General features: G+C 40.0%; 1 protein-coding gene across 1 annotated transcript in view; it reads left to right on the forward strand.

Moving 5' to 3' along the window:
• Positions 1-14,634, forward strand: part of ada (adenosine deaminase) — a 55,990-nt gene that overhangs the window by 31,519 nt on the left and 9,837 nt on the right. Inside the window, exons 5-7 of the mRNA XM_069883718.1 lie at positions 7,953-8,068; positions 10,080-10,204; positions 14,219-14,290. Of these exons, the coding sequence (XP_069739819.1) occupies positions 7,953-8,068; positions 10,080-10,204; positions 14,219-14,290 (313 nt within the window). The remainder of the gene's footprint in view (positions 1-7,952; positions 8,069-10,079; positions 10,205-14,218; positions 14,291-14,634) is intronic.

Consider the following 14,634-nt stretch of genomic DNA (forward strand, 5'->3'; position numbering starts at 1 on the left):
CCATAAACATTTACGAAAAGATGTTATTTGTTGGCTTCATCAGCTTACGTTCACACAATGGACATGATCTGTTGACAGAACTAGTTTACAGAATGGACATAATTGCTTCACGGATAACCTGGTGACTGAGTGCTTGTGCTGCTTGATAAGAAATTCATTCAGGTTCAGGGAGATTGGGTAGCTCAGTGTTCCACTCTGGCAAGAAGTGCTCCTTGTTCAGTTCACATATATTGTGTAGAACTCAGCAGGCAACAACAACGTCTGATACAAGAGTGGTACAAACATTAAACTGCTTGGCCAGGCACCTCCAGCTTCCTTTGAGACGTCTGAAAGCATTCTCTGCCACCATCGATGCAGTTCACTAATAACAGGATAAAACCAAATCCTTGAACTTGTCATAAGTTTCATTTGAAGTAAAGTCAGTCAACCATTCCTTCAGTTTAACATATAAAATGCCATTGTCATTACATCCTATGTGGTACATGTGATAATGAAAATACATTTTATTGGTGATCCGCACATATATTACAGTTCAGTGGGATATATAGACTTACTTTAAGTGGGAGAAGGTATCCATCCTGATCTCCAGCCTCTCTGTAAATGGGAGAGTTGGCTAAAACTCGAGCATCGTGCGTGCGGCCAGGCCAACCCACATATATATCTGTGAAGCTGGGTAAACAAAAGACTGAGGGTATAGATCGACATATGAAACACTACACATTCACTGATAAAGAGAGATAATTGTAACTCGGGTCAAGATCCTTACCAGTAGTTGTGGTCAACAACTGCTTGAAGAACAATCGAGAGAACCTTTCTGATTGTAATAGGCTTGTGTGTTGTCATGGGAGGGTGAAGATGGGAATATGTGTGCCATCGAAGGCACCAGTGCGTATTGGATACCCTATTCTGTAATCGTCCATTGTCTCCTGGAGACATGCACCACTTGGCGGTTCAACAAAATGTTTAAAAAGGGCCTTTCTCAATGGTCCAATAACCTGGCATACCAACACACACTGTGGACACCAAAAATACAACTGATGGATTGATATTCCCATGGGGTAGCATACCACCACAGAGCAATGGTAAGTCTAAGCCAAGGTTCCAGAGGCTCTCGCCATTTTGTTGCCTTGCACGTCAGGTGGGGGTTCAGTGAGTTCCAAAACAAGGTCAAAAGTGTTTTGAGACACATGAAAATGACTGCCATTCATCCTCATCAAAATTGTTGAGGACGTTACCCCAGAGCACGGGCCCCTGTGGTCTCTCTCCTCCATGTTCTATCAGAGTCCAGCGCAAATTGATTCAGAAGATCCGAACGTCTCAGTTTACAACATCCAAGGTCTGCGCACCTTCTGCCTCAAACTGCCACCTCCCTGCTTCTTTACAAATTCTCCAGTGTTTTTCTGGTCGCACTAACCTGTTCACATGATTGCGACATCACATGCCTAAATAAAGTTGATTCTGATGTGCAGAAGATTTGTTTGCGTTCCAAGATTGCAAAAAAGGTACATGGTTAGGAAACGTAGCTGCTGTCCCACCACCATTATTGCGTACAGAGCAATGTCTCTTCCTGGCGCTTATGTTTTACATCGCACTAGACGCCGATGTTGCTGTGCTACATGTCCTGCCTCTTATGCTCCGGGAAGCTGGCTTGCTATGTGAACAAAAGCCATCTTCCAGAGATGTGTCATGTATATGGCAATAATGTAGCTTTTCAGTGTAAAAGGGGTAACTATTAATTTGTACTTCCCGATAATCTTTTGTATCTTTGTCCTTTTTTCATAGGCCAGCAAGGTGTAAATGCCTTGGGAATTACAGTAAATGTTTGTCAAACAGGGTGATACAAATCATAATTGAGGAACCATTACTTTTTTTAAGGAAGGAAGGAATATCGGGGTCAGCAGAACATCGAGAGCTGAAGGGCCTGGACTGTGTCGTATTGTTCTGTGTTCTTTAAGTTCAGGCTGACTCATTGGTCCTGTGACAGACTGATCTGTGTGTTTCATTGTTCTCTCGGCCTTTTTAAAGTTTTGCAGTAAATGAAAATAAGTTAACTAGCCAATAATTTCTTGGGTTATCACAGGTAAACCATTTTCCCATATCCTTTAGCCCCAAATATAGAGCTAATGTCAATAGAGATGACCAGAATTTACAAATGTCATTTGCAAGTTTGTTGGTGAATAACCAAGGTCGATGTAATCTTAAATGTTAAAAAAAGATGATGGCCTGACTGTTATAGCCAGTGTAACTATTTTAAAAAGTTTCATTGGTTGTCCATTGTAGTTACAGTGGGTCAATGTTCTGACATAACTCCCCAAGTATGTGAAGTGAGGAAAATCTATGAACTATTTTGAGAGAGTGGTTTGAAATGGCGGCTCTATATGTAATGGGGGCATTTGTGACTTTTATGAACCAATACGTCACTGATTGATTAATGAAGCTTTGATTTCCCCTTCTTATTGCCAGAAATAAATTGTACATTGTCACCATTCACAACAAAGTAACGGTAAACTTCTGGCATTAAGCGGGGGCAATCAAAGCTTCATTAAAGCTTCATCGATGTAGAAGTATTTCAGTAATATTTCACTATGGGTTGCAGCAATTTTAAAGGATTGATTTTGTATTGAAATCAACAAATCTGAAAATACCTCAGTGAAATTATCCTTTTAATCAACGTCAGCTTCAATGTATGTGATTTTTCATATTCAGATTTGCAGCATCTGCAGTTTTGTTTCCAGTGATGTTCCTCTTTTCTCATCATCTGTGACTCTTTCCCCCACCTCCCCCCCCCCCCCCCAACCTTTTCACAGCATTGCTAGTTCTGCTTTTGGTTTACTTTCACTCTTAATCTGAACATTTTCAGAGTTTTTATTTTAAACATTTATCATGAAGCCTTTGAGTAAATTCCAAAATATCGGTCCAAAGCATTCTTTTTTATCGTTAGCTGTTGGTTAGATTTTTACCTTGTCTGTGACATTTTGAAAGTACAGTTTGTTTGTTTCTGTCAGGATTAAAGGCAGGGTTAGCTGGCACAGGGAAGCTTGGTTTTTGAGGGATATTGGGGATTTGGATTGGAAGAAGAAGAGAGGGGTATGGCAGGCAACATGGAGCAAATGAGGTACTTGAGGAGGATAAAAAAATGGAAGAAAAACCTCAAGAAAGAAATCAGGAGGCTAAAAAAAAAGACGAGGTTGCTTTGGCCGACAATGTGAAGAAAAATCCTAAGGGTGTCTACAGGTATATTAAGAGCAAAAGGATAGTAAGGGACAAAATTGGTTCCCTTGAAGATCAGATTGGTCGGCTTTGAATGGAGCCAAAAGGGGGAGAGGGGAGATCTTGAATGTGTTTTTCTTAAGTATTCACTCAGAAAACAGACACAGAGTAATGGGAAGTAAGGAAAACAAGCAGTGAGGCCATGGAACTGTTACAGATTAAAGAGAAGGAGGTGCTTGGTGTCTTAAAGCAAAAATGGGTGGATAGATCCCTAGGGCTTGACAAGAAATTCCCTCAGATCTTGAGGGAGGCTAGTGCAGAAATTGCTGAGACTCTGGTAGAAATAATTAAAATGTCCTTAGCCATGGGTGTGGTGCTGGAGAATGGGAGAGTAGGTCACGTTGTTTAAAAAGACTCCAAATGTAACCTCTGGAAATATATGCCTGATGTCAGTAGGAGGTAAATTATTGGAAAGTGTTCTAAGAGAACTGGATATACAATTATTTGGTTAGCCAGGAACTGATTAGGGATAGTCGACATAGTGTGTGGTAGGTTGGTGTTGAACCAATCTTAGAATTTTTCGAAGAGCCACTAGGAAAGTTGACGAAGGAAAGGCTGTGGATGATGTCTACTTTAGTAAGGCCTTTGTCAAGGTCCCACATGGGAGATTAGTCAGGAGGGTTCAGACACTCGGTATTCACAGTGAAGTAGTGAACTGGATTTGACAATGGCTGGATGGGAGAAGCCAGAGAGTGGTGGTGGATGATTGCTCCTCAGACTGGAGGCCTGTGACTAGTGGTGTGCCTCAGGGATTGGTGCTGGGACTATTGTTGTTTGTCATCTGTGTCAATGATCTGGATGATGATGTGGTAAATTTTCAAGTTTGCAGATGACACTGATTAGAGATATTGTGGAAAGAAGATTTTCAAAGTATACAGAGGGATCTGGACCAGCTGGAAAAATGGGATGAAAATTCGCAGATGGAATTTAATGCAGACAAGCATGAGGTGTTGCATTTTAAAAGGACAAACCAAGAAAGTTCATCCACGGTGAATGATAGGGTACTGAAGAGTTCGGTAGAACAGAGGGACTTGGGAATACAGATACATAATTCCTTGAAAGTGGTGTCACAGGGAGTTAGGGTTGTAAAGAGAACTTTTGGCTTATTGGTGTTTATTAATCAAAGTATTGAATATAGGAGCTGGGATGTTATGGTAAAGTTGTATAAGACATTGGTGAGGCCAAATTTGGAGTATTGTGTGCAGTTTTGGTCACCTAACTACAGGAAAGATATCAATAAGATAGAAAGAGCACAGAGAAGATTTACCAAGATGTTGCCCGGACATCAGGAACTGAGTTACAGGGAAAGGTTAAACAAGTTAGGACTTTATTCTCTGGGGCATAGAAGAATGAGGGGAGATTTGATAGAGGTTTTTAAAATTATGAGGGGAATAGACAAATTAAATGTCGACAGGCTTTTTCCACTGAGGGTAGATGAGACACAAACCAGAGGACATGGGTTAAGAGTGAAAGGGGGGATTAATTTATAGACTTCTTCGTTAAGCCTTGAATTTCGTTGATCTCCTTGAAAGTATTAAAATTTATAAACGATTAATTCTGTGTGATGAGGGGTAACTTCTGGCAACCAGGTTTCTATTCTAGTTTTTTTGCTTTTCTTTACTCTTGTTTTCTTACATATTTCATTTCTTTGTCCTTTTCCCTTTTTTTTGGGGGGGGGTGCTAGTTAGTGGGGATAGGGGGTTGGGGTTTATATCATCATGTAATAGATTTGATATTAACAATTTATTGTCACATTTTATACTTTGATATTATTAAATATATGGAAAACTTTTAAATAAAATGTTCATTTAAAAAAAAAGTAAAAAGGGAAATTGAGGAGGAACTTCTTCACACAGAGTGTGGTGGGAGTTTGAAACGAGCTGTCAGCATTCTTTACAATGACATTTGTGTTGAGACCTGGAAAGTTCCTTCAAGATTGCGACTCCCAGGAATTCAAATTTGCTCTCCCTCTCCACTTCTGATCTCCAGTGATTATTGGAGCATAAACGTCTGGTTTTCTGCTTCTGAAGTCCTTAATCAGCTCATTGGTTTTTGGTGACCTTGAATGTGAGGTTGTTTTCAGCCACATTTTTAATCTCCTTCCTGTATGCTGACTCGTTTCCCCTTTTATTACAACCCCCTACTGTGAAATTGTCAGCAAATTTGTAGATGCTATTGTTGGTAAGAAAACAGCTCCGTGGTGCTCTGGTACTGATGGAGATTATGAACGAAATGTTCCAATCATTACTGATCATGGTGTTGAGGAGAGGAAATCCAGGATCCAGTAATACAGTGGATTATTGAGGCCCGGTCTTGGAGTTTGCTGATCAGTTTTGAGGGAAGGATGGTATTGACTGATGAACTGTAATTGATTAAGAGCATCCTGACGTCTTTGCTGTCCAGGTGTTCCAGGGTTTTGCCGTAGACCTGTTGATGCAGTCAGAAAATTGGATTGAATCCATATTTGCTGCTCAGTTAGAAGGTGAAATCCTGCAACACGAGCCTCTTAAAACATGTCATCCCCATGGATGTGAGTCATTTAGGCAGGTTAAATATCAAATGGACAAACAATAAACCACAAATGGTGTTCGTAACATGGACGTCGCAAGGTCGGAACAATGGCATAAATTGAAAGGCAAACTGGGCCAGACAAAATGGTGGATCAATAAAGGCTTTATTTAGAAAGCAAACAAAAAAGTCTGAGATTCTTTTTGGTGGCCTTTTATAATTATATTAATGTGAAGTGTCAAAATCTGATTGGGAGTTTTGAATTCGTCATTTAAAACCAGTTCCTAGACTTTGTCTTAACTTTCTGCACCTAGTTTACTGTGAATCCACAATAGAGGTGCCATTTCTGCTGGAATCTTGCATCGAATATTTTAGTGGCTGGGTGACCAGCACTGGGTTACTGAGCTGGCAGGGCAATTTCTCTGACAAACTGGCTTAATGCATGCTTTAAATGAATATCTCCCCTCACCTGAAATTGCTCTGTCAGTTGGTGCATAAACAAGGGCTATAGCCATTATTTTCAAAGTAGTTCTTGCTTTTGTCATCTAAACTAAATTGATTTTGTGTTCATTAATCTGCCTATTAACTGAAAATGAGAATGTTTGGGTGGAGTATGATAAAATCTTGCTGAAAGGTTCTTTCTTCAGCTACAATTGTTTACCTCCAGGCATTAGTTGGGCAGAGACCACTCAGTTCAAAATGATTTTATTGTCATCTAATAAAACAAAAAATGTGACATGAAATTTCCTTCAGTCTACCGTATGGCAGCAATGGCCCAGTGCCATTTACAGCTGGAGAAAAAGCAGTGTGCCTCCAGAGTCACTGATGTCCATGGCTTCGCCTCCAGCGTTCCTGCAACTTTTGCAGCCACTCAACCTTCAGTCCAAACCCTCAGCGCCTGATGTGCACCTCTGACCCAATCAGGAAGCCTCCAGCGCCCTCTTTCATCCCGGTTCCGGTAATTGGTACTCCTTCGGGCAGTCTCCAGAAGTCCGCAGCCCAGTGTGAGTCCTTTGGCCGCAGTCGCCAGCAGCCTTCTGCCTACTTGGGTTCTTCGCCTCGAGACACCAACAGCTCACCACCTGCGTGTTCTTCAGCCTCAGATAGAGGCAGGAAAATTATTTTCACTGGTAGGTGAGACTAGGACTAAGGGACACAGTCTCAAGATTCAGGGGAGTAGATTTAAGACAGAGATGAGGAAAAACTGTTTTTTCCAGAGAGTAGTGAATCTGTGTCATGTTCTGCCCAGGGAAGTGATTGAGGCTACTTTCATTAAACATATTTAAGGTTCAGTTAGATAGATTTTTTACATTAAAAATAAAAGGAATTCAGGGATCTGGGGAAAAGGCAAGTCGTTGGAGTTGAGTCAATGATCAGATCAGCCGTGATCACATTGAATGGCGGAGCAGGACCGACGGGTCAGATGGCCGACTTCTGCTCCCTTTTCTTGTATTCTCACTGGCCATCCAAAGTGGTCACCATTCTGTGGATTGTCTCCTCTGCTTCTCCTTCTCAAACGGAATGTCCTACGCCAGTCTTGTGCTTCCCTGGAGTAAAATCCACTTACCAGAGTTGGAAGTCAGAGTGAACTCTGGCAGAGGATTGCAGTGTATTAATTTTAAAAAAATGATCAATTGTTAACTTCTTTTAAAGAGCTGGTGTTATTTTTCTGAGAAATTGTTAACAGTAAAACTTGTATCTTGAAATTGTCCAAATGTGGTGATCTTGAAATAAAAATAGAGGGAGAACACTGAAGTCTGCAGATGCTGTGATTATAGTAAAAACAGAATTGCTGAAGGAACTCAGCAGGTCTCGCAGCGTCCATACAAGGTAAAGATATATTACTGACGTTTCGGCCCCGAGCCTTTCTTCGTTAGGATCAAGAATTTTGGCTGAAACAGAATTATTGGCATACTATTTAAAAAAAGTAGTCAATCCATGGAGTTACTTGCAAAAGGCCTTCTGATATTTTGTGAAAATTCAGAACAGGTTGTCAATGTGGGGAAAAAGCATTCACCTGTACTGTGTATATATTTAAAAAACACTATATAATTACCAATGTTGGTTTTATCCAGACTTGGTTGTTTAAATATGTACAGGTGTGTGAGTATGTGTGAGGTCAATCTGCCACTGGCTCTCACATCAAGTGAATGCATGTTTCCTTCTATATCCAGAGGGGACTTGACTCCTGATGAAGTGGTTGATCTTGTCAACAAGGGACTCAAGGAAGGAGAAAAGGATTTTAAAATTAAAGCAAGGTCCATCCTTTGTTGCATGCGGCACATGCCAGGTAATGTTACTTTTGCTGAAACAAATCTTTTTTTAACCAATGTTCACTCTTTAAAATCTAATTCTCACACATTGGGCATCTTTTCAGCATTGTCGGTATTGCTGTCTGAAGCATTGATAAAGCTATGCCAATGTTCAATTTCTTGTTCATTAGAATCCCCTTTTCCACTGGCACCCTGTCCCAGGAATTAACGGAGAATTTACTGGGACAGGGTCCAGTGGAAAAGAAATACTGTCTGAACGCTGGCGTCAAAGGATGTAATTTCATGCCGGGGATTAACCACCTCAACCCCAACTCCTATCCCTGGTGTTTGCTGACAAAACCAGGGAAAAGGGACAGCAGAAACTCAACTCTTCAGTTGAATGTAGAACACTCTGATCCCCGGGGATGAGCTGTGTTCAGTGGGAAAGCAATTGGTGTCCCAGTTAAGGGTGGTCCAGTGGAAACGGCACAAAGGGCTTCCTATTCCAGGACACTGCATAGCCAATTAACTGGGATGCCAGTGGAAAAGGGGCTGTAGAGTTGTAATTTGGGTTTACTAAACTAAATGGTCTTTTGAGATGCCCTATTTTTTTGCCATTTAGACCATGGAAAACAACCGTCCTGTTTCTTCCATCTCTTGTCATTGATTTTTTTTTTTGGCCACTGCTTTCATTAGATATTGATGATGGTTCCAAGTCCAGTTTGTTTTTTAAGGCTGCCTTCAGGTCCTTGTGCCGGTTTAAAGTTCTTCATTTTTTTGTTGGTGTTTTTTTTTTGTTTTGCTTCATGCACATCAGATTCAAAATAATTTCTTATTGCCGTACTGAAGAACAGGCCACAAGTCAGGAATTTAGGAGAGAAGTAATTTCTTGGACCAAATTGGATGGGATGGAACTTGGTTTGGAAGTTGCCACTGTCAGATCCTGGTCTGACCTTTCCAGCTCTCCCCCTTCCATCTGTCCTCCACTATCACTTCCACTTTGCTTCTCACTCTCATGCCAGCTGCCCACCAACCCAATTTGCAGCACACACTGGTATGAATGAGACCATTGGAAAAACTATGGTATAATTAAGATTTATTTTTATACAGATGTTCCCATCAGAGTTTGGATTCCACTTTTTAGGATTGCTAAATCCTAAGCCGACTTCCTCAGTTCTAAAAAACCATTGAAGCTGATTACAAATTTTCAGAATCTTTATTTCCTCTTAGACCTCAGAAGGCCACTTCTGCATTCTTGAGACTCTCATCTGCCAACAGTACTGAAATCCTCAGTGCATTGCCTTGGATAATCTACTCTCTTTTCCCCAGCACAAGTGGACTCAGATTCCATTCTCCCCCTCTGCCTGCCAAATTCAACTCCGAACATAAAGGCAGCAGCTAGAAATGAGCAAACTCCTTACAATCTGTGGATTTTAATAATTATTCTGTTATCAATTGGATTACTTAATTAGATTAGCCAAAAAAAAGTTGCGCAATGTTTCTCCAGAAGATGGAAACTTGAGTAGAACCAATGAATTCTACGGTTTATTTTGTCATTTAAAATAAAGTGGCAATCTTGTTGAACCAGACAGGAGTAGGGGAAGTAGCAGCGAGTTAAAGATTTTCAAAACATTTGAGAAGGGTTTTTATACACATCTGGTACATTGATTTGGAAGAACTGTTGCTGTGCAGCTCTCACAAAGTACTACATATTACCACTCAAATCTTGGGAATCTTAAAAATAGTGGTCACATTAATAAACTGAAAAAATCTAATTGATCTTGATGATTTATTTTATTGGTGGGATCCAGAGATGCCCCACATCTCATTACTGATCTCTCACTATATTACATACTAGTATTTGAATGGAAATCTTGAATTGTGCCAGTATGCTTTGACGTGAGTTGGTAATTGGTGATACCTCCTTGAAGAACATGTCATTAGTCTAAATTGTGTCTTTTTTTGGTCTAAGCTGTGCCTTTTTTGGTCGATGGGATGGATAAAAACTTGACTGACAGTGATAACCACGTGCTTTTGATGTCTTTTCAGAATGGTCTGCTGAAGTTGTACGCTTGAGCAAGAAATATCACAGTGAAGGCGTTGTGGGCATTGACTTGGCAGGCGATGAATCTTTAAGTGCAGATGTCCATTCAGGCCATGGCTTGGCCTTTGAGGTAGGGGATTGCATTAACTTGATGGGAAATACGGGTTTGGAGCTTAATTCAAAAATAAATTTGGACTTTTGGAAAAGTCAGGGATGGTTATTATTCTCTGAGGATCTGTCCTGGACCCTCCATGTTGATGGAAGGCCTGCCAGTGGCTCTATTTCATGAGGAGATTTGGTATGTCACCGAAGACTCTCAAAAAAACTCCTACAGATGTACCATTGAGAGCATTCTGGCTGGTTGCATCACTGGCTGGTATGGAGGTGTCTATGCTCAGGACAGGAAAAAAGACATCAGTGTTGTTAACTCAGCCTGTGACATCACAGGCACCAGTCTTCACTTCATCGAGGACATCTACAAGAGATGTTATCTTAAGAAAGCAGCCTTTATCCTCAAGGATTCCCCACCACCCAAGGCCTGCCCTCTTCCACTCTGCCACCATTGAGTGGAAAAGGTACAGGAGCCTGAAGACGAACACTCAGCGGCACAAGGACAGCTTCTTCTCTGCAGCCATCAGATTCCTGAATGAACAATGAACCACAGACACAGCCTTACTTTCTTTTTTCATTTTCTTGCACTATTTTTATTTATTTTGTAGTTTATATAATTATTTGAACTGAGACGCTGCTGCAAAACAACAGATTTCATGACATGTTCATGACAGTAAGTTCTGATTTTATTCCTGCATGTCCATGTGGTCAACCCAGGAAAAGCCATTTGTTTGTTTGGAGAATGACTGCAACAGACATCTATTTATCTCTGGTGTCCAACTTTCTTATGGTAATAAGAGCCATAAATATTTATTTTTGGATTGGTACTTAGTGTGGCCTTGCACAGGAATAAAGGGAAGCAGTGTATTTAAAATGAGTTCTGGCAGTATTCCCTGATGGAACATTTTCAGATTCCACTCCAAATACAAAGGTCATGTATTCATAACAGTGGGAGGAAACCATTTGTCCATTGGGTCAGTGCCACCTCCCGACAGAGCAATCCCACCAGACGTATTTCCAAAGACCCTCTTTCTCTGTAACTCAGCAACATTCAGCAACATCTCTCCTTTTGCCACTTAGCTACATGAGGAGGTTACTTTTCACAGCCAAATTATTTGAAATGTATGAGAGAACTGGAGCATCAGAGGGTTACTCATATGGTTATGTGGAGAATGTGCAGATTCTACACAAACAGCATCCAAGCCCTGGGTCCCTTGATCCAGGAGAGCATGAGATATCTTGCCAGTCACAGTGGAAGGTGATGCAATTATCCTTTAAAATAAATGGCCAGTTGTGAGGGGAAAAAAAAAATCTGTTCATTCTCCATCCCTTGTGCCTTCTGGTCTTGGACTCCTCGGGGAAAATATTCTCCCTGGTTCCAGTCTGTCAGGTTCATAAGTAAATTTAAATGAGTGGCCCTTTAAATTCTAAAAACTGGCCAACCCAAGAACCAGTGCAGAGAATCCTAACTGCATTTTGATGGCAAGTTCTTCTGTGGTCACAACTTCATTTGTGTTTGGTTAGTGAGCTTGGAAATGTGACATTTTGTACCGCTCAGCCAAATGGTATGGATCACAAGCACCTGGGTCCCCATCACCAACTCTTGTGGTAACCCACTTGACTGGCGACTAGTAAGGAATCCATATTCCCAATCTTTAAACTGTGCAATAATCAATTCTTAATCCATGCCAGAATAGTACCCCAATTCCTTGTGCCTTGTGTGATAGAATATGTTGTTTTCTAATGCAAACCCCGCCCTCCCGCACACAGGCCTGAGTAAGGATAATGAACTTTAATCTCAGGATAAAATGATCTTCCAGTAGTTTCATGTCACAGTGATAAATATATTCCGTGAATTTGAGTTTGACACCCCTGGTCTAGGGAATACTTAAAGTGGAATGTGAGTGGAAAGAAAAAGGTTGAGAACAACTGCTTTAAATGGACCTATACACTGTACAAGCGCTATTGATCAGCTTTTCTTTCTTAGTAGGGAACACGCCTTATTCTATCTTGCCTTTATCAATTTCTTGGTTGGCTATTACTGAATTGTCATGTGTGCTGAGATAAAAATTAACAACTTTGTTTTACATGCTTTCTAGCTTATCTTGCATTCTGCATTTTACAACGCTCCTAATTGTAAGGTCCACCTTTATTTCTGGCCACTCTCCACCTCTTGCTTTGAATGAAAACTCTTTAATTTTTCTGCTTACCCACGGCTGAATCACTTTTCCATTTAGGACGTGTGCTTTCGTAGATGTTCATTTAAAACTTGTGCATTTAAAAAAAAATTCTAGCCATTGCCAGTGGAAGGTCAGCACATTGTAATTGTGTTCACCCACTAAATCATAGCCAGCTCTCATCGTAAACTTTGTTCCCTTTTTAGATTTGTGCTTTTGACACGCTTTGAAGTGAAATGAAAAATTTTAACATTTTATGCACATTCAAGATTGTTAGTCAAATCTCATAAGCTTCAAAATGGCTGGTCCCTCATGAGAGGAAAACCATCTTGAACACACTGTGGATTCCTCTTTCACCTTAGACAGCAAACTTGATTTGTCAAGAGCTTGTGGGTCAAGGTCTCCCATGATTCCTGTATTACGACTGTTGCTCACTCCTCATTTTTATTACTGTTATTTAGTGGTCAATAAATACCTTGATATTTCTCATGCTGTATTTTCTCTGCTCCTCCCAAATTAATTCTCATTCTATTTCCACTGGCAGTCATGGCCGGTTCATTTCTCAATACAGCTTTGGTAACTCTGTTGTTAAATTTCCAAAATGCCCATTAGATCATACCCATTTACTTCCATGAAGCAATTTATTAATTTCAGATGGAGAATGGTCAACCTGAAAGGTTAAATGTCTCCTCCACAATATTTGCTGGATTGTCTGCTTTTACTTTCGAGATTAATAAACATGTGCAGTTTTGAGCTTTTGAACTTGCTCGGGAGATTATTTATTGAAAAAACTAAAAACAATCCATTAGTTATCAATGGAACCTTCCGTGTGCCTTTACAACTTAAAAAAAAACACTTGCCAATTCTCGTCAGTACACCACTTCAGAAAATAAGGTGGACTTTGGAAATCCTGATTCACCCTTCGCAAAAAGTATTATTGGTAGCAGATTAATTCTTGGATTGGATATGTTGAATGAAAAATTGTTCTTGCCTACATCAATAAAATAATTAATTTATCAGGTAGTAATTTGGATGACTTTTTAAAAATGGTTATCTAAAGGTTCAATTATTAGGGATGAAAGTTCATCAATGATACAACAGGAAGAAAATGTTAGTCTTCAAAGATTAGTTTGTCCTTCACAGAAAGGTCACCTGAAACCATAGAATGAAGTGTCCACTAATTTCCCTATAGATTATGAACAAGTAAAATTGTTAGAAATTGTAATGCTTGGCCACAAATTTCAGAGATGAAAGAAATTGCAATTTTTCAGTGCATCACTTTATTATCAAATGAATTGACAAAATGGAGGGAATCCAAAAACTTTAAAAAAAAAATAATGGTGAATAACTTGTTCAACCAATTGGACATCATAAACCAGAGGTGAATTGTAATAGACTTTTATGGCAATGCAATGTACAAGAAGACAAATAAAAATGAAAACACAGTATTTGGATTAATGACCAAAGAGTTGGTCAATGAGCTGTTTTGAAATTGAGATGGAAGCAAAGTCCAACATGGTACCCTGTGGCGTGGAAATTGGTTATGTGCTCAGCATTACCTGAGACTACATTTACGTCATTTCATGGTGAAGCCAACTGGGTTGTTATGAGGCCTGAGGTTACAAAAGGGAATGATGCAAGTTTTTAGTACTCTAGAGGTGACCCTTCTATTGGACAAACCATAGGTGTTCCTCATCATTCATTTTAGTGGCAGGTGTGGTTGGAACACCCACCCCAAGGAATTTAAGTCTTGCGCTGCTGGGTCCAACGTACAGGCTCTGCATTCTGCTTCTGTGATGATGTGTTCTGTTATTTTTACAAATTCAGTAATCTCATTTCTTTTGTTACTTTGTCAGGAAGCCGTTAAATGTGGCATCCATCGAACTGTACATGCTGGTGAAGTTGGACCACCTGCGAGAGTCAAAGAGGTGAAACAGTATTTATGGTTCATGCTATTTTGTATTTAATCCCTGAACATTCTGACTAAACCAAATCAGTTTCTCTCTGTTTTGTGGCAGAAATCACCTTCTGGGTGGGCTGAAATGAATGAATGGATAAATGTAACACTCACACCAAATAATGACGAGATTGAAAGGGGACTGGTCATTAAACAACTTGTTTGAGAATGATCTGACTGGTGGGAGCATGGATTTGAAATACAACAAATTAGGATTGAAGTGAAGTTAAATAACCAAATATAAGGAAAAATGTGAACTTCTAGATATTTCCAATATATATTGACAATTTTTTTTGTTTATGGCTTTGGCTGAAT

The sequence above is a fragment of the Narcine bancroftii genome, chromosome 6 (assembly GCF_036971445.1).
Source record: "Narcine bancroftii isolate sNarBan1 chromosome 6, sNarBan1.hap1, whole genome shotgun sequence".
Lineage (NCBI taxonomy): Eukaryota > Metazoa > Chordata > Chondrichthyes > Torpediniformes > Narcinidae > Narcine > Narcine bancroftii.